We start from the raw sequence: 26,765 nt of genomic DNA on the forward strand, positions 1-26,765 counted from the left end.
ATTTTAGCTGTCCATGTGAGTTTATAAAAATGTGCACAGTGGCACTTATTTTAATTTATTTAGAACAATACTTTTCCCTGTTCAAACTTGCAAATATAATGAACGTATAAAACTTTTTTGTACAATATTTATTATACATAAAAGAGCAATTAGGCTTTTATAATATACATTTTCAACAACTGTAAAATCGTAACAAATTATTAGCAAAGTTTTCTAACTTATTTTACAATTATACCAGATATAGCAGAATAAAACATCTTTTTAAAGTATTTTTAGCAACCACTCTGAGCAGTCAAATATGCAATAGTGTCCCTAATTTTATCAACTGTATTGATATTTTTCATCATACCAACACTAAAGGCTTTTTGAAGTAAAACAGTAGCATACTCCTGAACCAACACTGCAAATTCCGGAAGATGGCCCACAGCACTTTCAACAATATCCACTTGCTCACTTTCTAAGCATTGAAGAAAACTAGATATAAACAAAATACCTTTGTTAGGGTTATTCTTGATATAATGCATGACAAGATTGAAAGCACTGTATCGAAACTGAGGGTTGCTGTCTTGCATGAAACCTTTCAAATGGTCCAATACATGTTCTAACACTATAGGCTTTTTATAAGATATGCTTTCCAGCTCTTGCAGAGCAGTTAAAATGTCCTCAGAGCTTCCTTGAGAAAGTCTGCTAGCAACAGAAGGAATATGAGATTGGGCTGCAGCTTGAGCCTGAAACTGTAACCCTGCTACAACATCATGCAGTGATGTTTCAGCTTTATCTTTAGAACTCGATGTATCAGGCACATTCCAAAAATGCATGCACGTACCAGTAAGTATAGAGCGTAGGCTCACTAAATCTTGATGCTGAGAGGCTAAATCCTGTAATACTTCAAGATATTGATGGATGAAATGACGTGCCTGACTTGGCTTTGCAGCAAGATATTGTAAGAAAAAAGCAAAAAATCTATTTAACAAGTGCACAATTTCTTTTGGAGAACCGTAAGTTTGAAAAACATCCATATACAAGGACAAAATGTTATTCAGATCACTACAATATTCATTTTTAAATAAATAAGGAGGCAGAAGTTCTAAAATGCTAAGAAAGCACCCAAACAATGCAATATGGTTTTGCTGTCTAAATAGATGGTAGTCTAAATGAACTCTTCCTCTTAACAATGTAGTCATCATTGGTAACTGTCTCAAAAGTAATACAGGGTGAGTACTCGCCATTTTCCTGCAGACAAATTCAAGACGGGTCATTTTCCCTACTCCTTTTTTTGCCATTTTTGTAGATTCTGTCCTTGCAAGAGATATCAATAATGTATGGGAAATGGTATCTAATTTACAATGTCCACTTCTAAGTACGGATGAACAGTCGGATAAGAAAGTTGAATCAGAAATAAAAGTAAGAATAGATGGAATTTGGTGATATGCTTGAAATAATAACTCTTGAGCTAACTTGCCCTTCTGTTTATCATTTTTAATAATTTCTAGCAAATGTTGGAGAAATGTATTAATTAAGGACCTGCGATGAGCAAGACATTTCATGAATAGTTTTAATCTTTGTTCAATGAAGACATAGCCGGAAGACAAATTAGTCTGGTCATGATGACTATCCAAACTCATAAAGGCTTCCTCCAAAATATAGTCCACAACGGAATTTATCTGATGGTCTGTCAATGCAAGAATATCCTCCTCATTTCCTCGCTTATTCTTTTTCTTGTAGCGTCCTTGCCATATTTTTGGTATATAGATACATGCATGCAAAAAATCAAGCACAGATGTAGGGTCAAATTTTACTTCTTTAATTCTAGAATTCAATACAGTTTCTATGTAATAATGCAAAATTTTCCAGCTTGATTGATGAATTAATAATGCGAGCAGATATGGTCTAAAAGGCACCGTAATTGGTTCTTGTTGTAATGTAATCAGTGAAAATAATAAGTGACACTGAGACTGAGGAAATGAATTAATAATTTTTGGCTCTAAACATTCAAGCCAATCGACAAAGAAGCAAAATTTGGAGCGGTTAAAAACTTTTATGCCTGGATTGATATTGTCTGTTAAGCGTTTTAAAGTTATGCTAGTCATGGCATTCATGAGAGATCTTGTATCAATTTTAGTAATAGCATGCTTTACTAAGAACTGCATTACCTCTTCCAGACGTAAAGAATCATCAGTTTCAGTTATTTGAACTATCTTTGCAATGGTATCACTGTCAAGCGTTTCTAAATTATACTTTTGCATAAAAACTTTCCAAGGTGCAGGTTTTTTTGTCTCAGGCGGTTTGTGTTTATTATAAAACTGAGTTGCAACTGTAAGCAGAGAAGATTTAGTTGTGGATAGAGCATATATTATTTGTTGACAAATCCACTTAAGTTTCTGTGCCAACTCACTTTTATTAATATCGGCATTAACCTGAGATGCAGTAGCAAGCCTAAATAAAACAGAAGAGTAATAAGATTTTTTATGCAAAGCCTGTAAAAAGGCCATTTTTGAGTCAGTTCTTAAAATCTTTTCACAAGTCCCAATAAAAATACTAACTGCATTATTTTCAGATGTTTTATTTAAAATATCCTTAGATAGTGCTTTTTGAAGGCCTTTAAAAAGATCTTGTTCCTGTTTAGCACTCAAAACACCACAACTAATATTAAATCCTAGAAGATTAACTAGAGATATTGATATCGATTGAAGGCTTATTGCTGTTGGAAGCTTAGGAGGTGCACGCTGTATAACAGGTGTTTGATTGGGAATGTTATCAGAATCTACATTCATTTCTGCAGTATCAGGATCCAACAAAAGTTTTGCAAAGCTATGACCCCCAGAAGCTCCCCTCCTATGTTGAACTTCAACTAGCTGAGACATGTAAGTCTTATCCAGAACTGCTTGCTCTACAGAAAAACTATCGTACTCTACAGCCAAATCTAATGTTTTTAGTAACTTACTCATGCTTGAAACAGGTATTCCAAAAGATTGAATAAATAACACTAATTGTGATGGATCCAAATCTTTTAAAGCTGCATCAACTAATACCCCGACAGATGACCTAATCATGCGCAATTTTAGCCAATCTGGAAGAAGAAGAGCTTCTTCAGATGTGTCAACAAGAAATGCTTTTGGCTGTTCTGAATTTGATGGAAACCATGTTTCTAATAAAGCATCAAAATAAGATCTACCATTAGAAGGAGGAGGACCATAAGTTAAAACTATTATCATTGCATGAACCACTAAAATATGCATTGTGGCTGATTCACCGGATGCCCATTGAATTAAAATTTGATCTTGTGATTCTGACCAAGAATACACTTCTTTAGAAGGAATTTTTGCAGCACTTAAATATTTATAAAAAATTTCTGAAACTGATGACAGAAAATTATTACTGTATTCACTCGAAGCACTTTCAACAGGCAAAATTGTATTTATAATGGTAGGCCTTTCTACAATCATTTGAGCCATATCAAGAGCCAAATCAGCAAATTCTTGGAGACTATGATCAGGTGTATGTATGGACAAAAACAAAATATAAGAAGCTATTGTTAATGGATCATTTTCTATTTGACATGCTTGACGCAAAAACAAACTGATTTGTGATCTAATTAGTTCAAAATGCGGCAATGTAGGCATGTATTTTACAAGAAAGCTATATTCATTTGGTTCATGTTTTTGTAACATATCTTCATCATCTGAAGCAGGAGATCTGTTTGGACGAGATAAAAGCATATTTAATCCTTTTAAGGATAAAGAACGAGCACTTGTCTGCTGTGAGCTTAATCTTTTCATAAAGTAACTAATGACTTCTATCGTGTCATGGGGCTCACTATCTGGTTCATGTATTAACTTTTGTAAATGAAACAAAAGTTGCTCCTGCTTTTGTTTTCTTTTCAGAAAACTTTTCTCACCTTCATCATTTGTGTCAGTCACGGCTGTGCAATCACTAATCAGAAATTCACACAAACATTGCACAGGCAACATATTAAAAGAACTTGCACTTGATTCAACTAATTCACTTAACCATGACATTGACTGGGTAGTACCTTGCCTTTGTATTACATCTAATAGAAAATCTGGATTGCGACTTCGACACAACAAATCTCCTAACTTTAGTTTTAAGTTCATCGATTTAAGTTGATCTAGTAAAACAGCAGGCGGTTTTCTAGCCGGACCATGTGGATCCATAGATATAAGCTTAGAAAGAAGTAGACTATTTGCTTCTGTAATAGTTACCTTAGTAGATGCAGCAGCAAGGTGACTTTCAAACAGCAATATCTGATCTATGTCCATTTGAGTCAAATGCAGTTCTCGATTTCTAATTTCATCTGCTTTCTCACCAAGTGCCAAAGTTGGTGGTGGGAACACAAACTGGTTGGTGATGCACATTTCCATTAGATTTCTTAGTGTAGGGTAGGTTTTCCAAGCCATATCACCAAATGTACTGGGATTGTGACAAATTATAATTACTAACATTGTCCATGCTTTCCAATACAGCTCAAATATTGCTAACTTAGGAGGGTGATATCCTTGAGGTAATGTTATGTTTTCAGGATGATGATAAGCACATAAATTAAAAATAATATCACAAAGCTCTGTATTTTCAAATTCCAGCACAGGGAAACCTTCACAATAAGTCATAGCTGCTCTTTTTATCAGCTGATTGGCTAACTCTAAAGCATCAGATGCTGTAAGAGGATGATCACGTGAATGCCCAATAATCAAGACATGCATTAGTGTTTCCTCTAGTAAAGGAACTTCCGATGCTAAACGAAGAAGCACCATTCTCTCACTTTCTGTAGGCCAATTATCTTTATTGTAATAATGTTCTATTTGTTCCATAAACAAAAGTTTATGCATGCTATGAATAAATTCATTTCTTCCTGGTTTAAAAATTTTTGGAACTAGGGATCTAAGCCACAAAACTGCATCTCGCTGTATGTTAGATACTTGTAATTGATAATGCCGTAATTGAGTAAAATCTTTTTTTTCACCTCTAGAGCAGGCGGAAAATTGTTCTTTAACAGCAGGGCTGACTCCCAAAAATATTGCCAAAACTATCAAGTCTGTTATTGATAAAAATATTCTTTCTTTTAATGGCATCTCCAACTCTAAGAAAGCAGCATCTTTTCTTTCCTGCAGAAGTCCAACACAAAAGACTGAAAAGTTTAATTCATGTCTGATGGTTCGAACTATTTCCCTTAAAAGAGCACGTAATGCTCTGAGGTAATCTTCTCTGTTGCATAAAAGGTCTAAAAATACTTCTGCCAATACATTAGCAGCTCTATCCGGGGAGTGTTGGAAAATTATTGAAATTAACTGCATGTTGTTAGGATTTCTAGAATTTGAAAGTTCATTATAAATGGCATGTTTTAGTAGAGTACTTAAATTTTCATGATGCTGATTCATTAACTCTTTCACGCAGGAGAGAAAATGATTTATTATTGGTTTTGCCTTTATTCTTATTTTTACCAATTGGCTAATAACTTCAACATCGTTTTGGTTATGTACATTGCAATTTAAACAAAGTGCTAACAAAAGATCTTGAGCTGGTTTGGTGAGCTTCGGATTTTGTAACCACATTTCTAGTTTTTGTGACACTATTAACCTCACTTCACTTATGCCACAAGTAGAAGCAAGAAACCTTAAAGTGTTACGAGATATCTCTGTTGGTTGACGCCTAGTCATTTGCTCTCTAATAACATCAAGAACATGTTGAGTTAAGCTTTCTTCACTGTAAACATACCTAGAAAATACAGCAACTGAATCGATGTTTTCCTGAACTTCAATATTAATACTAGAACATGATTCGTCATCATCTGTTCCAAGGTTAGGGGGGCTTGGACAGGCTTCTGGTTTAAATAAACGTTCAGGAATCAGCATATTTTTGGGAATAGTCTTGGTACTAAAAGCAGTTAAAATATTTTCAACAAAGCCCTTGCAATAATCATGGTCAACCCAAACTCGTTCTCCCAGTGAGTCTTCAATGTAAGCTTTAACAAACACTTCAGGCCAACTACTTTCTTCTTTATATGCTGCCATAAGAATATTAGCAGACAAAATAGAAACCATATTGTTTCCTTTTGTCTTAAAATTAACATTCAAGTCACGTTTTAATAAAGTACAAAATGCTTCCGCAATGAGCTCAGAGCAAAACAAAAATGGTCTAGTTTTAGCCAAATATTGAAGACTTAAATATAAAAGTGCATCAAACTTTGAACGGCAAGATTTCAATTTCTTCACGGCACCACAAAGTAATGCTTCAACTTTTTCATCATCGCCTAAATCTTCTGCTTCTAAAACTTTGTTTACTAGATCTGTATTCTCAACCTCAACTGCTACACTGTCCCATTCATCACTTTTCACACTATCTTTTTTACCAATAGAGCCTATGCGCTTGACATGAGAAGTTGAACCAGATGACGCAATTTTGGGTTTTTTTGGAGGTATTGCAGAGCTTGGTGCAGATGAATCGGTTTTCCGCTCTACAGAACTTCCAGGCATCAAAGATGCTTTGGTTTTTATTTTTTGCTCATTTGATTCATTTTGTGGACGAGATGATTTTGACCCCAATGCAATGAAATCAGATACATGTAACGGCTTCACTTTATTAGCAGCTCTTTTCATTTGTTTTTTTTCACGCTCCATTGTAGATTAACTGAAAGAAAACAGCAAAATTAAAATATACAGGAAATATAATTACATTTTGAATACATAAACATAAGCACTTAACAGAAATGTTTTATGGTTGTAATTTTCAGTTTAGTTTGCTTTGAGACTTTTACTTCTTTTATGTGTCACTCATAAAAATAGTTATTTTATGAGCTCAAGAAATTCAGGAAAATTAAAGTGGATAAAAACCATTGAAACCTTTTATTTGGATCGGTTTATGTAATGCCTTAATGAAAAAAAATATCTGTCTTGTTCAGTGTTTAAAATATTTAATACATTAGTATCAAAAAGTGAAAAGTTAGTTTACACTCAGTTAAGATACTCTGTAATTTATACTTACCAAATAATTAATTTACCAGATATGACTGTCAAAATTTTAGGATGGACCAAAAAATATTGAAAAAAATCCTGAATTTATGTACTTAGCAACTTTTTTGCAGTTTTCAAAAAACGTTACCAATGAAATTTCCCCATTTTTTTTTCTCAAAGGCCACATTGTAAATTTTTGGAGGCTAAGTGGGTCAACAATTCAACAGTATTTCAATTCAGATGATTTAGTTAACACCAGCTCCATTCCCTCCACCCTCACCCCTATCACCCACGTTTTATTATTATTTTTTTCTTAAAGCGCTCAGTGGTATGAATGTAGCCAGGATTCATGTCAGGGACGGGCAAGCCAAGGTACAACAAAATAGTGGTTCTTAATTGCCCCTTCGCCTAGTGCCAGATTTCGAGGCCAGGCAATAACTTGATTCTGCCACCCTTATCTGTCTTGCTTTAATTTCCAATAATAAAGTTTAGATATTTTACAAAAGAAATGAGTGAATTCATAAAATATATTTGCTTTTGAACAGGGTTCGTTGATTTAAATCGTGATTAAAATCAGTTAATTTTACTTTTATAAATTAATTTTGCATTTTTAGAATGTATTGCTCTAAATTTTGCTACACTGCATCATAATATCTTAAGTTCAACAGGCTAAACTACATAGGTCCCTCTTTCTGTGTGTGTAACAGATTTTCACTCTATATTGCTTTACTCCAAAATTAGTTTTGAAGAAAATAAAAATTTGGAGTTTTACTAATACACCATGAATAATCTAGTTCAGAAAAGTAATTGTTCAGCATATTATTTTACACCAAAAACGCACATGATAATGGAAACCTTATCTTTGAGCAAAGCATAAAACAAAATCACATCTTATCTAAGCATTATAACGTATTTATAATTCTTAAAATATTATTGAATAGTTAGAGAACTTATCTTAATTTTAAAAGTAAGTTGAATGGATTCATCTATTGTATGAAATATATTATGCTTATAAATGTAAAGTAATTAATATCTACAAATTTTTGAACAGGTTAAAAAAAAATAAAAAAAATCCGATTTAAATAAAATTTATCCGATTTAAATAAAAAAATCCGATTTTTTTGATTTTACTAAAAATAAAGCTGAAAGTCTGTCTGTCTGGATGTCTGTGACGCACATAGCACCTAAACCGTTTGGCTGATTTTCATGAAATTTGGTACAAAACTAGTTTGTAGCATGGGGGTGTGCACCTCGAAGCGATTTTTCAAAAATTCGATTTTGTTCTTTTTCTATTCCAATTTTAAGAAAATTTTACTGAGCAAATTATCGCAATGTGGAATAGTAAATTATGAAATTACTATAACATGGAACCATAACATGGGCAAGCCATTTACCATAGCAAATTGGCGAGAAATTCATCATCCATTATTTGTAAATATACAGGCGACCAAAGGACCTTTTAATTTTCTACTACGGGCAAAGCGGTTCGGGTACCACTAGTATGTTTATAAATATAAAAAGTAATTAATATCTACAAATTTTTGAACATGTTAAAAAAAATCTGAATCAAATAAAAAAAAAATCCTATTTAAATTTTAAAAAAATCCGACTTTTTTGCTTTTCTAAAAAAAAAATCGAAAAAATCGTGAACCCTGCTTTTAAAGAAAAGATGGATACCAAAATTTATAAGTCCTAAAACATTTTATGCTGTATTCAGTAAATTACCGCCCATTAGCCAGGGCTAAAGCAGAAATACAGTAGAACCTCTCAATAAGGGATACTAAGGGGACCAGACATTTTGTCCCTTAAATAGAGGTGTCCCTTATTCGGAGGTGGATGAATTGATGCATGCTGTGTACTTGGTAGTATAATATCACAATAAACATTAACTATTAACACTTAAGATTAAATACTGAAAATGTCTCATTATGTTAAAAAAATGGTCATAATTATTCAAATTTCTAAATTTATATTTTATTAATTAAAATTTAATAAAAAAATTTGCAATGGCAAAGTTTTGTAGCATACAGAAATAATTTTGAAATAATTTATAACATGTATTTGCTTTATGTTATGGAATTTACAATGTAATACTATGTGAATTACAATTAATGTTCAAATTTTTTAAGTTTCATATACAAAGCTAATTAGTTGCTGTGCACTTTTCGTTGACCCTGAACCTACTTGACTAAATTGTTGAGAGGGCAAATTATGCATGTTAATTTCAGCAAGTTTTTTTTACAATACATTACTTGTTTCCTTCACATATATTTATGTCAAACTTACCTCAATTAATTTTTAAAGGAAAAGTGAAACTTGAATTCTAGTAAATTCACTATTTCTTATATATTTATACATTATTTCTCGCATTTTTTTGTAACTGTCTCTTAAACAGAGTGTCCCTTAATTGAAAGTAAATACATGGAAGTCCCTATTCAAAGGGACTGGGACCAGAAAAAATGTCCCTTAAATACAGGTGTCCCTTAATGGAGGTTCTACTGTACATGAAATACACCGCCAGCTCAATCATTTCCAGCCGAGGACTGTGGTTTCGCGCTTATTAGCACTCATCAGCCCGGCATAACATGGGTGCAAGTTTAGTGATGTGTTCAAGACGGAAAATATTTTCAGTCTCTCCCCCCCCCCCCCCCGCATGCGGGCTTAAGAAAAAATTTGTATGCATAAATGTTGCAGATTTTAACAATGCCAGTTTTAGAATGTTTGATTTAAATTTTAAGCCTTTAAAATTGTAATATTTAAGTGTTTTGTCATCATAATTCCAAAAAATCTAAAATCCGACAAAAAAAAAAGGTGTGTGGGGGGGGGGGGGGGTCTGGGGGCTCTCCCCCAGAAATTTTTTCAAATTTAAGTCCAAAAAACGCTGTGGTAGGCCATTTTGGTAAAGATCAGAGAAAGGAGGGGTTCAGGGACTTTTACATCAATTATTTCAAACTGATAGTCCCAAAATCACAATATTGGGCAACCTTCAAAAAATATTAAAGAAAGAGGGGAAGGGGAGGGGACGCTATGGGATTTCCCCGAAATTGAAGATTTAAAAACGAAATTGTAATTTAAATTTCACAACGTTTATACGCTTTTTGAATGCACTACTTAAGGGATAGAGTTCAGGAACCCTCCTTTGGCAATATTTCGAAATTGAAGTTTCAAAAACGCAATTTTAGACGATGTTGGATAATGTAAGGGGTAAAAGCGTTTGCAGCATCCCACCATTAGTTTTTTGCCGATCGTAAACATTTTTATTGTAGCAATAAAATCGCTTAGGACATAAGATTTTCACTTTTGCAACATAAATCAGTTCTGATTCGAAAGCCTACCCAAGGTAGCGCCAATAAACTAGAAAAGAAGGAAAGGTGGGGGAAGGGTAAGGCCGACTAATGATAATGAACTGTCACCATTCCCCACAGTCTTCATTTGAAAAAGAATTCTTTTATAAGATAGCAGGTGGTGAAATTAGCAATAAAAAATCGCTTCAGGGAAGTAGATATATTTTTTAAACAAGATACCCTTTCCAACATTCATTAATTAAAAAAAGAAATAGGGGAACTGAATCCTAACCCCAGGCAGGGTTCCCGAATCACATCCCTTTTAAGGCACTCAAATATAGCCTGAAGTGGCGCTTTAAATATTTCAGCATCAAAGAATTTTCGGAAGAGAACTCCCAAACCCCTTCCTCACCACAAATTTCCTAAATTTCAATTTTGAAGTTTCAGTTTCTAAATTGTTTTGTAGGAATAGTTCCCCTCTTACCTATAAACATGACTTATGATCGCCTAAAAATTTTAATACTTTAATTTTGGAAACTTTTTGAAAAAATCTTCCTACACCCTTCCCCCTTGAGTCATCCAAAGATAGCCCAAAACAAAGCTCTTAAAATTTCAGAAACTAAAATATTTCGGGCTGGGGGTGCGGAATACCCCCCTCCTCTCATTGTGTTTACTAAACGCAGTGTAAGTTTTTGTTTAAGATTTATTTTTCTATTGAGAGAGCAACTCCCTTCCACACATCGCCAAAGACAACCCAAAGTTTTAAGACTTCAATTTCAATGCTTCGGGGACAGAGACCCCTTCCCCCCGAACTCTTTCCTCTAAGGTCACTAAATTTTATTTAAATTTGCGGTTTCCCCTTTTCATCACCGAAGATTTAAGAATTTAAATTCTAAAACGTATTGAGAGAAAGCCTTCGCATTCCCTCTTCTTAAATCTTCCAAAGATTACCTAAAGCTGAGTTCTGAATACTTTAGCTTGGAATATTTTTCGGGAAAGGAGAACCCCGAACCCCAAGACGGTCCAAAGTTGCGCTTTTAAGACTCCAGTTTCGGAATTTCGCCTAAAGAGATCCCCCTCCCTCCCTTTTGACATTGACAAAGACAGCCTAAAAGATTTAAGACTTCAGTTACAAACACTTCTCGGGAGAGGGTCGCAAATGCCCTTTAACTTAAGTCATTTCAGTATAGCCTCAAATAGTTTTTAATACGTCAGCTACAAAACATTTTCATGTTAGAACACCAAAACCATCTCGCATAAATTCACCAAAGATTGCCTAAGTTAGTGTTTTTAAGACTCCAGTCTTCGATTTTTTTAAAACACACTTTTACATCATTAGAGACAGCTTAAAACTTTTTGACTTTTAAATTTTTAAGAGGTTGCAGAGGAGAAATATCGAATCACTCCTAGCATCAAAAATATTTTCAATTCAGTTTTTCGATATTTTATACTGTAACCCGTGAGTAACCCCCCCCCCCCAGATTGTTCAAGATATCAACGTTTTAAGACCCCAGTATCGTGGGTTAATTTGCGGACAGATTACCCACTTTGCAAGAGCAGCGTTTTTTCGCAAACTCGTGCTGCCGTCATTTTTCTCCCCTTTCCTTTCTCTCCCCCCCCATCCCATATTTCCATTCTAGCGAGTGTTTGATTCAATGACATTAGAATTTAGTGATTCCTCAAGTCATTGTCAAAAATGCAGGAACGGTTGTCCATTGGTATTTCCAACCAGCTTGAAATCCCCCCCCCCCCCCGATTATTTCCAAAATTCTCATTTTCATTAAAATCTTCAAAATCCTTGATAGTTTCTGTTTTACCTGGTATGTGGACGCCCTTTGCTTTGGCGAAAATATTTCATTTATTTTTGTCAATCACTCTCATTCGGTGATGCAGATTCAACTCTTAAGACATTTTAAGAGCGTACATAATTTTCATTTATGCGTGTAAAGTTTGCAAAAAAAAAAAAAAAAAAGCAAATGAAAAAAACGAAAGAATGATTTTAAATAGCATGAGAAAAGGCTAAATTTTCAATTAGAGCCGATTGCCTCGAAAAATCAGGGAGAATAGCGAGCAATTCCTCGGTCTGCAATGCAGTGAGTTGGGTATAACAAAGCTATACCTAAAAAAAAGTCAAACGGCGCGAGTCAAAAAGATACTCCTCCAAAAGCACGTTGCAAACAAAACAAGCACATGGCGGAAAACCGAAAGAATGTCAATGTAAATTCGTGGTTATGGAACGGTTCAGTAATATTAAAGCATATTTTTCAAACACTCAATTTTTCTTTTTTCATTAAAAACTAAAAGAAAGTCATTGAATTTCTTTCCGTCCCGACCTCCGTCTCGGAAATTTTGTCAAGACGGAAATCCGTCCTGAGACGGAAGGTCTTGCACCCATGCGGCATAAGAAAGTGACTGAGCTGGTGATGGAAAACCTCTTAAGGAAGCCAAGAGCGCCAAACAAACTGGTAGCTAATACAGAATTAGCACAAACCAAATGAGTTCTTCCGAAGCAATGGTTTGGTTCAACTCAAAGATTGAAGGCAAAGCATGGTATATTCAGTAAATTACCGCCCATTAGCCAGAAAGCAGAAATACAGGGCCCATATGCAAACTTTTAAGGAGGGGCTCAGATATTTTCCCCATGGTTTAGCAGGATATTTTCTCCATGAAAACCAATTTCGGTACAGATTAGAGTTAGTAAAATTTGACATTTTTAACAACCATTCATTAATGGCTGGAAAAGAAATGTTTTTACATTTTTGCAAAGAATAAAGTAAAAGCAAGGAAGTTCTAATTTCTAAGAGGGTACTTGATCAGCCCTGGATTTACGTACAAGCTAAGCAAGCTATAGCTTAGGGCCCATAAATTAGCATGATTCGTTCTAAAAAGAAGAAGAAAAGTACTTAGAAAAATAAATTTTATTTTCTTAGTGCTTGCAAACCTTGTGGAAAAATGAGGCTACAAACCACAAATGGGAAGGGATAGGGAGAAGGAATGCCAATACATGTCAAGTTCAGCTCCTTGCTACATCCTGCCGCAAAAATGTAAAAACCATTGTTCTCACGTTTCTGAAACATATTACAAATTTTTGAAACTCACATGTTTCATATCTTGCTATTTATATAATTCCGAATGCAGTATTTTGGAAATTATTTAGTTATTGCTCGCTTTTATCTTACTTCTTCTGCATATTGTCAATCTGTTTAGTACGGTGGGAAAAAAAAAACACTACCTCTATTCCTTCTCATTTTCTACCCCACTTGCAACTAAAGAAAAGTTGTTGTCTTATGAGAAATCTATAGTTTCCTTTTTCTTTTAAATTTAAAATAGCTGTTTCTTACAAAGTTAGAACAGGACAGTAAAAACTTACTATCAAGTACTAAAATATCAGACAAGACAGTACAAATGAAGCGCGTTAAATAATTTTAATTGTTCTAGAGTCCTTGAAAGCAATTAGATAAGTCTTTGAAAATCCTAAGAAAAGTGAACCCTAATTTTATTTCTTATCAAGTGTATAAATTATGACTTGCTCAAATGGGCAGTAGGGTCAGGTGGGGTGAAATGGGTCATGCTGTGTATTTTTATTAATAAAATTTTTTGGTCTGGCTGAATTTTTCTCAAACTTTACACAAGTTATGAGGGGCTTTTTGGCTACAGTTCTGATTTTTTAAAAGTTTCTGTGTAAATTGCTGGGAGCACTACACTGACATTTTGTTTCTCAAGTCACATGTGAATTTTTAGAAAGCCTGACAAACTTCTTAAAATCTTGCTATAAATTTTTTTTCAATTGAAATTCTCAAGTGTTACCAGTTAGAACAGACTTTCATCTACAATTTGCAAAAAACAGGTAGAAAAAGTATCAATTCTTTCTTTTTTTGTTGCTATTTTCATGTGGTGGGGTGAAATGGGGCATAGTTAGGCTTAGCGAATTTTCATTCATAATGAGAGTAAATTGACTTTTAAAATCCATACATAGGTCTTAAACGGAAATTTAGAAGATTTTTACATGTAACAAAAATAAAGTATGTATTATCAATGTGTAGAGTTCAAAAGCTAAACTTGTCATCCATATTTACAACCTATTACCTACCTACTATTTCCTAATTCAAATTTTTTATTTATTCAATGAAAATGCCTGGGGTGTATGTAAGAAAAAGGGGGGGGGGGGAAATTCACACTATGATTTTGAGGCTGCACTAATTTTAAGTTGTAGGTGATTTAGCAATTCCTGCAGCTGCAAGGAAATATAATATGCCAAGAGAAACATCGAGGAGATGGGTCTCCGGCGCACAAAGTCGAAAAGGTTGGTTAGACGTACAACGCTAAATGAAGAAGAAAAATGTATTGCTTCAGCTCTACAAAGTGCGATTCCCCATTTGATAGAAAGATACAATCATTGTTGCTAAGGTATTTATAAAGACTAATTCTGAAAAATGCAATTGTGGCACTCTTGGCATAGAGTGAGTCAGGAATTTTGAAAAAAGATCGGCATTCCACTTATGTAAGAGAAAGCAAGAATTGCTCACGAAAGCAAGAGCCTGGACATCTTCTAAAAAGCAGCAACCGAATGAAACCCAACTCTTGGATGAAGAAATGTCTGAGTTACTTATGCAAGAACCAACACCTGGTAAGTGGGTTCTTGTCTAATACATGGGCAAGAAATCATCAAAAGAATTTGTTGATCACTTGACATAAAGTCAGTGATCAAGATTACAACAGCGTAAATTTTCTTAGAAAAGCCATCTCAGGCAAATACTACATCTTTTCTGAGTAGGGAGATACATTGTTTCTAGAAGTCAAATTCTGAAGACATTGAATGAGCAGAATTCGATTGTTGCGGACATTATATTTTTGAGTCTTAGTTCAAAATATTTTGGTGTTGAATATGTTAAAATAAATAAATGGTTCTTTGGAAACAATTTCTCTCAGCTATTGTACGTGTTTTGGTAATAATTTCTTAGTTATTGTACGTTTCTATTGCAATGACCCATTTCACCCCACCGTGGGGTGGAATGGGTCAGATACTTTAATTGCAATTTTCAGATTGTCAATGACAACAAGATTCAATGAGGAGCAGCTTAAATTAAAGGGGAAGAATCAGATGTAAAGAAGAAATTTTAAAAAAAGTACAAAAAAAAGTTTATGGGTTTGCAAATGGCATCATTGTAAAAAATAGACAAAATCCACCCCATTTCACCCCACCTGACCCTATGTTACTCTCTTGTTACCTATTTTCTAAATCTGTACACCCCTTCTTTTAAAGCAGTTTTTACCATTGGTCATTTTATATTTATTTCATTGTTGTATTTGTCTGCGGGTTGGAGGGGTGGTTAAAAACTAGTTGTACCGAAAGTCAATGTGAGCAAGCAACAATGCATTATCTTTTCTTTTCCCGCATTCTTTCTCTCTGCCAACTGCTGTCACTGACTTGTACTGTGTATTATCTTAATTTGCCAAAGAGTATATAGCTTTTAAAAAGCTTTATTTGCCTATTTCTGTCCTGATATTTTTGTAGTTCCAACTACATTTTATATGGCTTCAAAATGCAGAATTTCGTATCTATTTTTCAAAATTTTCCCCGGACCCCTACCATTGGGGATCTTCTATACTCCGCTTAAAGGGGAGTCCTGAGTCACTCTCTTGATACCATTCCCCCTCTTAAGAACAATACAAAAAGAACATCAGGGAAAACACATTAAAACACTATAAAAAAGTAAAAGTATTGCTGTATGATAATAGAGGAAAGAGACTAACTTAGTAAAGGGGAGCAAAAATAAGAAAAATGCTTCTTGCACCACCCAGAGAAACGCTGTTCTAACTACAAAAAGGGCCCTATACCTAAAATAGCTTAGGGCTCCATTAAGTCTAAATCCGGCCCTGGGCTTGAATGGTCACCAAAAGCAAATAATTGAAATTTCCCAAAATAACTAAAGCAAGTATAGGGGGATTACGGGAGGCTACATTTTTTTAAACAGTTTGAATTTCAATAGCCATATGGAGAAGGTTTTATACCCTAGGTGCAAAGAAATTCCAAGTTATAAATGTTTTTAAAAAAGTGAAATTGAATTTCATACTTTAGACATTCTTCAAATTCGTACATGCTTAAATGTCGTGCCTTCGTTTCGAAGTGAATACTGTTTTGTTCTCTTTATGAATTGCTTTTTTACTTATATCGGTAAGGAACAAGCTCGATTTTTCATCACGTCAAAGCGGTGTGTTTTAAGCTCTTTCATTTAAAACAGAAAACGAATGAAAGTAGGGATTGTTTCTCATAATTATTACTGACCCAGGCAACAGCGGGTGTTTTTGCTAGTAAAATATAACAAAAGAAAGTCGTTCCAGAACTAAAAAAGCAAAGAGACTTACAAATGATTAAAACGAAGTTTCTTTCTTTTTTCTTTGCATCATCAGAACAAGATTACAGAAAAAGTCCGAAGAAAACAAAAACTTTCAAAGAAAATGAATTTATCATTCATCCTCCATCGTATTTGTTATAATTTATTCAATTTTATAAAGATTTAAATCTTTCAAACACTTTGTTTACGATCCTTCCGGCAGAAATGGAAATAATCGATTAGTTTGATTTTTAAATCGATTTTATGTTTGCTATTTTTGAAATAAAAAAATTTCCCCCATAATTATGCATTAAAAAAATTAAAATACCGAATCATTTTTGGACATCGATCACATTACTGTTATTTTCATATTATAGGACACTTTAAAATGATGCATAATAAAGGAATCTCATTTTTACTAATGGCAACATTTATTACATAAATCTCGAATCTCGTGCTGCTGCGTGAGAGGAAAATGTTGATACGGTGATTCGAATGATATAAATCAATGTTTACGAAATGTAGCTTAATTAGTCAGCCTTAAATCTGTCGACTTTGCGAATTGCACATGAAATTAACCGAAATCTAGATTTGTGATGGCTATAATGGAAGGACCATTAAGTAAATGGACAAATGTCATGAAAGGTTGGCAGTATAGGTGGTTTGTTTTGGATGATAACGCAGGATTGCTGTCATATTATACAGTAGGTTTCACGCTTTGGTTAACAATAATTTGTGTCCTTAAAATATTGTCCAAAAGATCTATTTCCTCTGAATAAAATCCAGTTGATGCCGCAATTCTTGAAAAATAAATAAGAATTTGTCAAAGCTTTTGTATTCGAATTTTAATTTTGTCTTTTCATAGGGAAATTTCTTTTAAGTTTGAAATCAAAGTTATTTCTAAAAAAAATGAAAGTGAATAATGGTTTATCACATCTTAGTCATTTTCTATTAGGAGCTAACGTAGAAATTTGATTGGTGATGAAGCGATTGATAATAAAACTTCAAGACTTGCACTGCACAATTTCGTTTTTACGAATTATTATTGTCGATTTTTTTTTTTTTTTTTTGTTTCATCAAAAACATGCAAATAACAGTAAGATAGTTTCAAATTCACATTTTTCAAGATGAATAAATGCGTTTAATATTTTTTTTTCCCAAGAATGTTTAGATTCCCGTTTTCCTTTGTCAAAACCACGCCAACTCAATGTTATACTCCTAAAATTGGAAGTGCTGCAAATTCAAACTGCTGGGATTTCGAAATGTGTGAAAATGATTTTCTTGAATTAAAAAAAAAAGTTGTGTTATAAAATACAGATTTTTATTAGTTGGTTTAATCGGATAGGAAATAAGAAATAAAAGCATCTTAAAATGTTCAATCTCACTTGAGACTTTTAGTTTTTGAAAATAAAATTAGTACATATTTGAACATTTGATAAAAAATCAAACCAAGATAAATTACTATTGCATCATTCCATGTTGAATCATCATACGGTTTAGGAAGGACGGACTCACAGAACTGGATGAAACTTGGTACATGAAGAGATTTAAACTAGTTACTACTGAAAATGATGAAAAAAAAATTTTTTTTTCTTTCACCTCATTTAAAAGTTATTAATTATCAATTATTCAAATTTTCATTAAAAAATGCTACACTCAGAGACAGTTAATCCTCATTTTGTCAGAAACTATAAAAAATACAAGCTTAAAATTGGTCTTGTTTTAAAGCTCCTTTAATCTGCTTTAATTTGATGTAAAACTTAATGCAATCAAAAAAAAAAAAATATTTTAAAATGTTATTTAATAAAATTTTAAAATTTAAATTTTTTAAAATGCTGAGAAAATCACAAAATTACTTTTTGTGTTATCTTCTTACATCACACTAAGTTTCATAACGGGGATCATATGATACAGAGAGGACAAGTTTCACATATATACCCAAATTTCTACATTTCAGACAAATGGCTTTCTGATAGATTGATCAAATATCAAAGTTATAAAAATCAGCCCAGCAAACTATAAACTGCTAATAGCAATGTAAAATCTTCTGGTGACTTACACTTATATAAAAATTGAATGAAATATAATAATTGTAAAAAAAAATGAAATAAATAAATATAAAAAACAATTATTAACTCATTTTTTAACATCAATCATCATCATTGCAGAACATCAGCATTGTCCTACGTTTATTAGAGTTTTCTTGTCTCAAAGCTGTAAAATCTTTACAATTTTGTTCTTTTCTTCGGCTGTAGAGTATATGTCCGGCCTGTTGGCGTGATGGGATTTACTTTGCATTTGCAAATAATGTCCGAACAAGGTATCCAAAGAATGTCTGGTACTGATGAATATGAAAGAGAAGGTCCTGGTGGGTGGAGAAAAGTAACTTTTACTTCATAATCTTTATTTTTGGCCAAAACATAACTTAACCACCATTTTTTATCATATGGAAATGACATATCTATTTAGATCTTTCATCATTAAAATAACCCTTTTTCCATATGAGATGACAGAATGTTCGGTTGATGATGGAAAAAATGAAAATGCTTCGGCACCCACCCTTGTTCACAGCTGGAGGGAATAAAAGTAGGCAGCTTTTGTGTATCTGGTATTGGCACTGTTTGCTTGAAACGATGAGAGAGCAGTTCTGCATTTTCAATATTTTCATTTTGGGTGGCGAAACTGAAGTTAATGGTCATTGGAAGGTCAGATTTTGCACTTTGGTACAGTTGCATATGTGTCATAATTTGGTTTCGTATGGAATTTGAAGACTTGCCCTAGCTGCTTCTCTTTTGAGTGAAAGAAAAATACCACTCTGCCTTAATACCAAAATCTTTTTCATGACAGCATAGATTTAAAAAGTTATTTTAATTTTTGTACTGTTCAGCTGATCTATCGGAGAAATAAAAATAATTGTCCAACCCATTCTCCAATTTTGATTTAAAAATGAAATTATTAGCTTTTCTTAAAATAGGTGAACAGCTAATAACATAGGTGAACAAACCCAGGGGATCCTAGAACAAACCATTGGAAGGATCAAAGCATCTCATTCTCAGTACCAACCCTAGCGTGTTTCATTTTGTAAGGGTGTCCCCCCTAAGAGCAAGGGTGCAATGCCCCCCCCTAAATATTGCAAAAGACCCTCCCCCACTGCAAAACAAGATAGAGTGCTCCCCAAAAGAGAGAAAAATATCCCTTAATCCTCACCAATAATTTCAGTCTGCGCTATGACCCCCTCTCCCCCCTAGGTGAGCACTCCTGCACTTTGTTAGCAAAGGGGGTGAAATGAGTGTAGCTAACTGTTTGAGTTCCCTTTTCTGATTTTTTATTTCTTCCCTTTTTAAAGTTTTCTTTCTTTTTTTTTCCAATAAAATGAGATTTAGATGATTAATATTTTTATTAATTAGTTATTTCTCAGGAAAAAATCAGACTGATAAGGAGACGGCATGACCGTAGAGTCGGAGATTTACTTCAATTTTTTTTGTGGTGAAAGATGACTCCTAGTACCTTACGTGGTTGAAGTAATACGACGCAATACTCAGAAAATTATCAGAAAAATTGATTTAAAGTTGCCATGGAGTCTCCTAGGCGCCTTATGAGTTTAAAATGTCAGTCTCTTGACGAGCCGCCGCTAGCCTAGTTGGTTACGGCGCAATCTTGTTCTCCAGAGATAGCACGATCGAATCCCACTCTGGACCTTTTTCTTTTCTCTTCTTTTTTTTGCTGTCACAACAATTAGTGGTAACGGTTTTCACCCATACATTAATTACTTTCTGAAATTTATTTTTGCCAAAGATCGCAAACTTTTTCATTCACTGAAAAACATTCTTGCTCGTTATTCTGTACGGTGTGATTTGCCTAGTAAAGGTTTTTGACCTGTGGTCCCCTTACGGTTATAAGGGACAGCTGCTCATAGGACATTCTGATTTTTTTTTGCTATCACAGCAGGAATTGAAATAGTTTCTCTTCCCTACATAATTTTTAAGAAGTTATTTACATCATTTTTTTATAAATTATTTTCTTTTTCTTCCAGCAAAACAATTTATATTTTTCATTCTACCACGACTTCGTTACCGCTAATTGTTGTAGTAGCAAAAAAAAAAGTTCAGAGTGGGATTCGATCGTGCTATCTCTGGAGCACAAGATTGCGCCTTAACCAACTAAGCTAGCCGCGGCTTGTTAAGAAACTGACATTTTAAATTCATAGGGCACCTAGGAGACTCCATGGCGACTTTAAATCGATTTTTCTCATAATTTTCTGAGTATTGCATCGTATTACTTTAACCACGTAAATAACTAGGGTTCCTCTTTCGCCACAAAAAAAATCGACGCAAATCTCCGACCCCACGGTCGTGCCGTCTCTTTGTAAGAAGAAACTTCATTTCTCGGAAAAAAATTGTATGAAATAGTGAACATGTATGAAGCAGATTTAATTATAATATTCTAACACTTTAAATTCTTTCAACCTTTTTTTTTTTGTAGATAAAACATTAACTATTCAGCAAAATAACCCAGATATTCTCAGATATGTGTAACTTGTTCTCCCTGTATCAACTGATCCCACTATGAAACTTAGTGAGATATGAGAGGATAACACAAAGTAATTTTGAATTTTTTCAAAAGTTTAAAATTGTTCATTTTTAAAAAATTTAAGTTTAAGATAAAATTAAATTTTGAAATAAATATTTTTCAATTTTATTGAGTTGCACATTAAATTAAAGCAGATTAAAAGAGCTTTAAAACAAGATCAATTTTAAGGTTGTATCTTTTATAGTTTCTGAGAAAATAAGGATTAACCATCTCAAAGTGTAGCATTATTTAATGAAAATTTGAATAATTGATAACGAATAACTTTTGAATGAGGTGAAAGAAAAAATTTTTTTCAGCATTTTCATTGACACTAGGTTAAATCTCTTCATGTACTAAATTTCATCCAGATCTGTGACGGTCCGTCCTAAAATTGTTTCAAATTGTGTTGAATTGATGTGAATTGACCCTATTATATTCACCCTGAAAAAGTTTAAATTTGTAGCACTTGAAAGAGGTTAACTAAACATGATTGTGGAAGCATTAAATTATTTGCCCTTGTGTTACTGTTATCAGAATATAAAATCTTAAAGTCTGGTGAAATTTGGAAAGAAGTTGCCAAAATTAGCGAGTTTTGGCGAGTATAGCTATATAATATATAGACGCACGCCGTGCGCGGATACATTTCATGCTATGCACATACATTTGCTGCAGTTATGTGCATTGGCTGAAAATTGTTAATAATATCCATATAACACTGATTACCTTCAAAATTTGAAAATAAATTAATGAAAAATTTTTATTATTGCTTTCACAAATACATGATTGAAAGCAAAGGGCATTTTCTTACTGAAAATTTTACCTACCTGCTGCTTGTTGATTTTCATTCCTGCAGATAGTTTTGAGCTATGTGCCCATATACTTTATATTTTTATTGTACTATGATGAGTAATGGGAGACATCTTTCACATTGTTTACATATGAATTTCCTATTACATATAGATGGTGAAATCGTTGGTGAGAAATTGATATTCTCAAATTTTCACCAAGTCTTTAATTTGGTGCTTTTCTTAAAAAATTGGGAAACTTTAAGGTGTTTTATCTCAATCACGAGGGCAAATACTTTTTCCCAGAAAAAAAAAATAATATGCTCATTTGATAACTGTTCTGGAGGTCTGTAACTTTTTTGGTTAAAACCTATTTCAACTCTTTTCATTATTACACTAGACGTGTGGTTTCTAAAGTCCAAAAACAGAATGTTGCACTTTTCCTCAGTTTCTGTTTTGTTCGTACCTTTCAATTGAATTTGCTTACAATCATTATTTTACTATAGTGTCCCTAATTCAGTAACCACAGGGCTAGTACATTGGGAATATTGGAATTAGTCGATAGTAAAAACCACGGCTGCAGAGTCAGAGGAAAAATGAGACTCCGACTCTTTTACGCCAAAATCAGTCCGACTCTGGAAGCACTGGCAGAGTTGTGTGAACTTCGTGGGAAAATACAAATACAAATACAAATGTGACGACCAGCAACAGGCTCTGGGCCCAGCTAGGCTGGTCCTAGTCAATTAATTAGTCCCCAATGAAGATCAATGGCCCTCTTAAAGCTATCCACTCCCTTGCTCATTACCACCTCTTCCGGTAAGCTATTCCAATTGCCCGCGACCCTGCTAAAGTAGTAGTTTTTCCTGATTTCCAAGTTAGCCTGAGATTTAAATAGCTTAAAACAATGACCCCTTGTCCTGCTTTCCCCGCAAAAATTTAATCCATTTACATCTTTCATTTTGATAAATTTAAATAACTGAATCATGTCCCCTCTGACTCTCCTTTGCTCCAGGCTAAACATGTTAAGCCTATTAAGTCTGGTATCATAATCTAAATCTGAGAGTCCCCTTACTAATTTAGTTACCCTTCTTTGAACCCTTTCCAATACAAAAATATCTTTCTTCAGATAAGGCGACCAAAACTGAACAGCATACTGCAAATGAGGTCTTACTAAACTCCTATATAAAGGCAGAAGAACTTTCTTAGATTTGTTTGAAATAGATCTATTGATGAACCCAAGCATTTTGTTGGCTTTGTTACTAGCAATACAGCACTGTTGACTAAACTTGAAGTCCTGATTTATAAAGACACCCAGATCCATAACATTTTCTGCCTGATTTATGACTGAACCCTGTAAACGATATCTCATACGCTTATTTCCATGACCTAAGTGTAGCACTTGACATTTCCCTACATTAACTGCCATACCCCATTTATCTGCCCACTTAGTAATATGATCTAAATCCTCTTGCAGCTGTTTTACTTGTTCTTCATTTTCGACAATCCCCATAACTTTTACATTGTCAGCAAAACAATTCATGCTTCCAGAAATATTTTCATTGATGTCATTCATAAATATAATAAACAAAAGAGGCCCTAAAACTGATCCCTGAGGAACCCCACTTAAAACATCACTCCAATTAGAATGATTTCCTCTCACAACTACTCTTTGCTTCCTACCAGTAAGCCAATTTCTAACTCAAAGTAAAGTTTTTCCTCCTATTCCAATGTCAGCTAACTTGCTGAGAAGAGCAACATGCGGTACCTTGTCAAAAGCTTTTTGAAAATCAATATAAACAACATCCACACATTTTTTGTTATCTAAAACTGAGGTAACATTGTCGTAGAAATGCAATAAATTAATAGTACAGGATTTACCTTTCCTGAAACCATACTGCAAACTAGTCAACAGACTATTAGTCTCTAAGAACATCATGATCTTAATTTTGATCAAAGTTTTGAAAATCTTACAAATCACCGAAGTCAAACTTACAGGTCTATAATTCCCAGCAATACCTTTAGACCCCTTCTTGAAAAGTGGCGTTATGTTAGCCAGCTTCTAGTCCTCTGGCACCGTCCCCGAGTTATAAGAAGCATTGAAAATATTCAGAATAACATCTACTAATTCCTCTGCACATTCAACTAAAATTTTTGGATAGATATTATCTGGTCCCGGAGCTTTAGTTGCTTTAATCTTTTTCAAATGAAATAAAACCTCCTCCCTGGAAAATACAAAATCCTCAAGCTGTATAATAGCTTGTGTCTTGTTAGTGTCAACTGTTGAGTGACAAAAAGGATCGACTTTGACTCTAGAAAATTTAAACCTTCAACTCCAGACTCGGACTCCTTTACCTCAAAATCAGTCCGACTCCACAGCCCTGAAACAATTGCTTTTAGGTGCATCTTAGAAAGTTCATAAACTTTTCCACATGTGAGTAAGTCAAGTTTAAGCTGAAAAATTTACTTATTCATATACAGCAAAGTACCAAAATATTTTCCCCAACTTCGAAAGTCGATACACTTTTCCAATATCACATCAAACCTTTTGACCTGAAAACATGAAAGAAATAAGTACTGACACCCAGATGTTGTTTTATATTGCCTGAGTGTTAATTAAAGATGTTCAGCAGTGAAATCCAAAGAGAAGGGTAGAATTCAATTTCCGAGCGCATAATAGGGCAAATTTTCCCGAGATTAAAGTCCCCAAAATGTAACTTTAAGCTGTATTTGGTTGATTAAAGAGGGTGTTATCAAACCTGTTACCCACCCTTCTCCATTTGGATCCTGGCCTGACCATTACAATTTTTTTACGAGTGGCAGCAATGCATAATTATTTTTATTTATTTTTGATAATATAAATGAATGGGTACCCCTGATTTCAGGGATACCCATTCATTTAAATTTTTCCAGACTAGTTTTTGAAAATGAATTACAATTTAAATCTTTCTTTAAAAAAAAAAAATGTTTATGACCGAGTAGTGGTGATTTTAGTTAAATTATTTTGTGTTTTTATAGGTTTAACTATTTTTATTAAAATACCCCTGTAACCACAGAAAACAGTTCAGGGAGTCCATCTAAACTAACTAAACTAAAAAATGAATGGAAATCTATTATTTTCGTTTTCTAAAAAAATGCTTTTCTCTTGGACATCTACATGCAGTAAACTCCCGATTATCCTCAAAATTGGGTGGCTCAAGTGCCGTGGATAATAAAAATCGCGAATAAATCGCAAAAAGGCAAAAATGAAGGACAAATAAGGTAAATATTGTCCTTCCTCAAAAACTTAGCTGTATTGATGCATATACTTTCTTCAAACAGTGAAAATCAGTGCAGTGAAAATGTTTGTTTTTGTACAACACAATTTAATATCAATCAGGGAAAAGTGTATGTACAATGAAGAAAGCATAATAAATAAATAAAACAAAAACAACTGAGTTAAAATTTAGAGAATTTTGATAAAAAACAGCGATTGGTATTTGTTTTTTACTTCAAAAGTACATGTTCCTGATTGTTGATTGACTCGCAGATAATCGGGAGTTTGCTGTACATGCTGATATTACATAGAAAAAAAAGTTCACATAGAAAAAGTTTATCTCATGAACATTATATATTGACAACATTCAGGGACCTAAATTTTAGCGACAGAAAAATTCTCAATTTCCGAATGAGACTTCAAATTTTGCCAAATGATTTAAGAAATATTGACAATAAAACTTCTGGAGTGACCACCGTCTGTGTATAGAAAAAGTGATCACTAATGGAGGTTGGTCGCTCTTAGAGGTTGTTTTTGAACATGCCAGAAACAATTGTTGCACCAATAGAAGAATTTTCATTTTGATTACAAATTATCCTTGCACTATTTTTGCATTTAAGAACTAATTGACTTTGAAACATGAGGAGATTTGTCAGTCTGAGATTTTTAGTTTTATCAACTTCTGCTTCTAATTTAACCTTAATCTTCAAAGATGCATAATTAATGTCCTACTAATCATTAAAAGGGTATGAGTAGAGTTTTGAGACTATTTCTTAATTGTTCAAATGCGCTAAAGATGGATTCTGACCACTCAAATGACCTAGGTATGCCCCCATTCCATTCATAAGCAACAAATAAATTTCCAAAAACGACCTTTTGTAAAACTATTATACTTAATGATTAAGTAGGATTAAATCTTAATCCCACAATGATGGATGGATGCCTGACCTACCTTAATATAACATGTGTCACCTTAGCTCTCCAGGGGTGCAAAAAAAATACGCCCTTTTTTTGCAACCTGTTTACCATCTTTATTTAAATCCCTTTGAAGCCGGTAGAGGAGTAGATTTTACCCTCTTATTCTAGCTTCTTTCTATTTTCGAAAGCAAGAAAAGACCAAGATGTATGCTCAAACTATATGTTTTATTGAAATACACCGCCAGCTCAGTCATTTCCAGCCGAGGACTGCAGTTTCGTGCTTATTAGCACTCATCAGCCCGGCATAGGAAAGTGACTGAGCTGGAAAGCTCAGAAAGCTGGAAGAGCTGCTTTTGCCCTTGCTATTGGGCGGTAATTTACTGAATATATGTTCTATTGCTTTTCTTTCCTTATCTCTCATTCGGTTTTTCTAACCAAAAATTTCTTCATTTGTTGGTGCTTTTTGCTGTTTGCCGGTCGTTTTGAGAGATTTTGATGGTCTCTCCAAGAGGATTTTTGACATTGAGTAGATAGGGAATAAAATCAGTATCTTAGGAAATAGGTCAATAATGTAGGTGGTTACTCACAGAAGTTTCACTGTATAAAAAAATATATATATGTGCATGTAAATATGCATTCCTACATCTGATTAA

General features: G+C 33.7%; 2 protein-coding genes across 2 annotated transcripts in view; one reads left to right on the forward strand and one right to left on the reverse strand.

Moving 5' to 3' along the window:
• Positions 1–128: 128 nt before the first annotated feature.
• Positions 129–16,791, reverse strand: LOC129217578 (integrator complex subunit 1-like). Its single transcript, XM_054851904.1, has 2 exons — positions 16,619–16,791; positions 129–6,645 (listed from the first exon to the last, which is right to left on the reverse strand). Exon 2 carries the CDS (start codon positions 6,633–6,635, stop codon positions 273–275), a length of 6,363 nt encoding a protein of 2,120 aa, XP_054707879.1. The 5' UTR covers positions 6,636–6,645; positions 16,619–16,791; the 3' UTR covers positions 129–272.
• Positions 16,792–17,034: 243 nt separating this feature from the next.
• The window catches only part of LOC129216209 (oxysterol-binding protein-related protein 9-like), a 63,762-nt gene continuing 54,031 nt past the window's right edge, over positions 17,035–26,765 (forward strand). Inside the window, exon 1 of the mRNA XM_054850399.1 lies at positions 17,035–17,291. Coding sequence (XP_054706374.1) covers positions 17,184–17,291 — 108 coding nt within the window. The 5' untranslated portion in view covers positions 17,035–17,183. The remainder of the gene's footprint in view (positions 17,292–26,765) is intronic.

The sequence above is a fragment of the Uloborus diversus genome, chromosome 2, assembly GCF_026930045.1.
Source record: "Uloborus diversus isolate 005 chromosome 2, Udiv.v.3.1, whole genome shotgun sequence".
In the NCBI taxonomy this organism is placed as follows: Eukaryota; Metazoa; Arthropoda; class Arachnida; order Araneae; family Uloboridae; genus Uloborus; species Uloborus diversus.

Excerpts from the sequence above, each read along its gene's own strand:
- LOC129217578 (XM_054851904.1), bottom strand. The coding sequence starts at position 6,635 with ATGGAGCGTGAAAAAAAACAAATGAAAAGAGCTGCTAATAAAGTGAAG.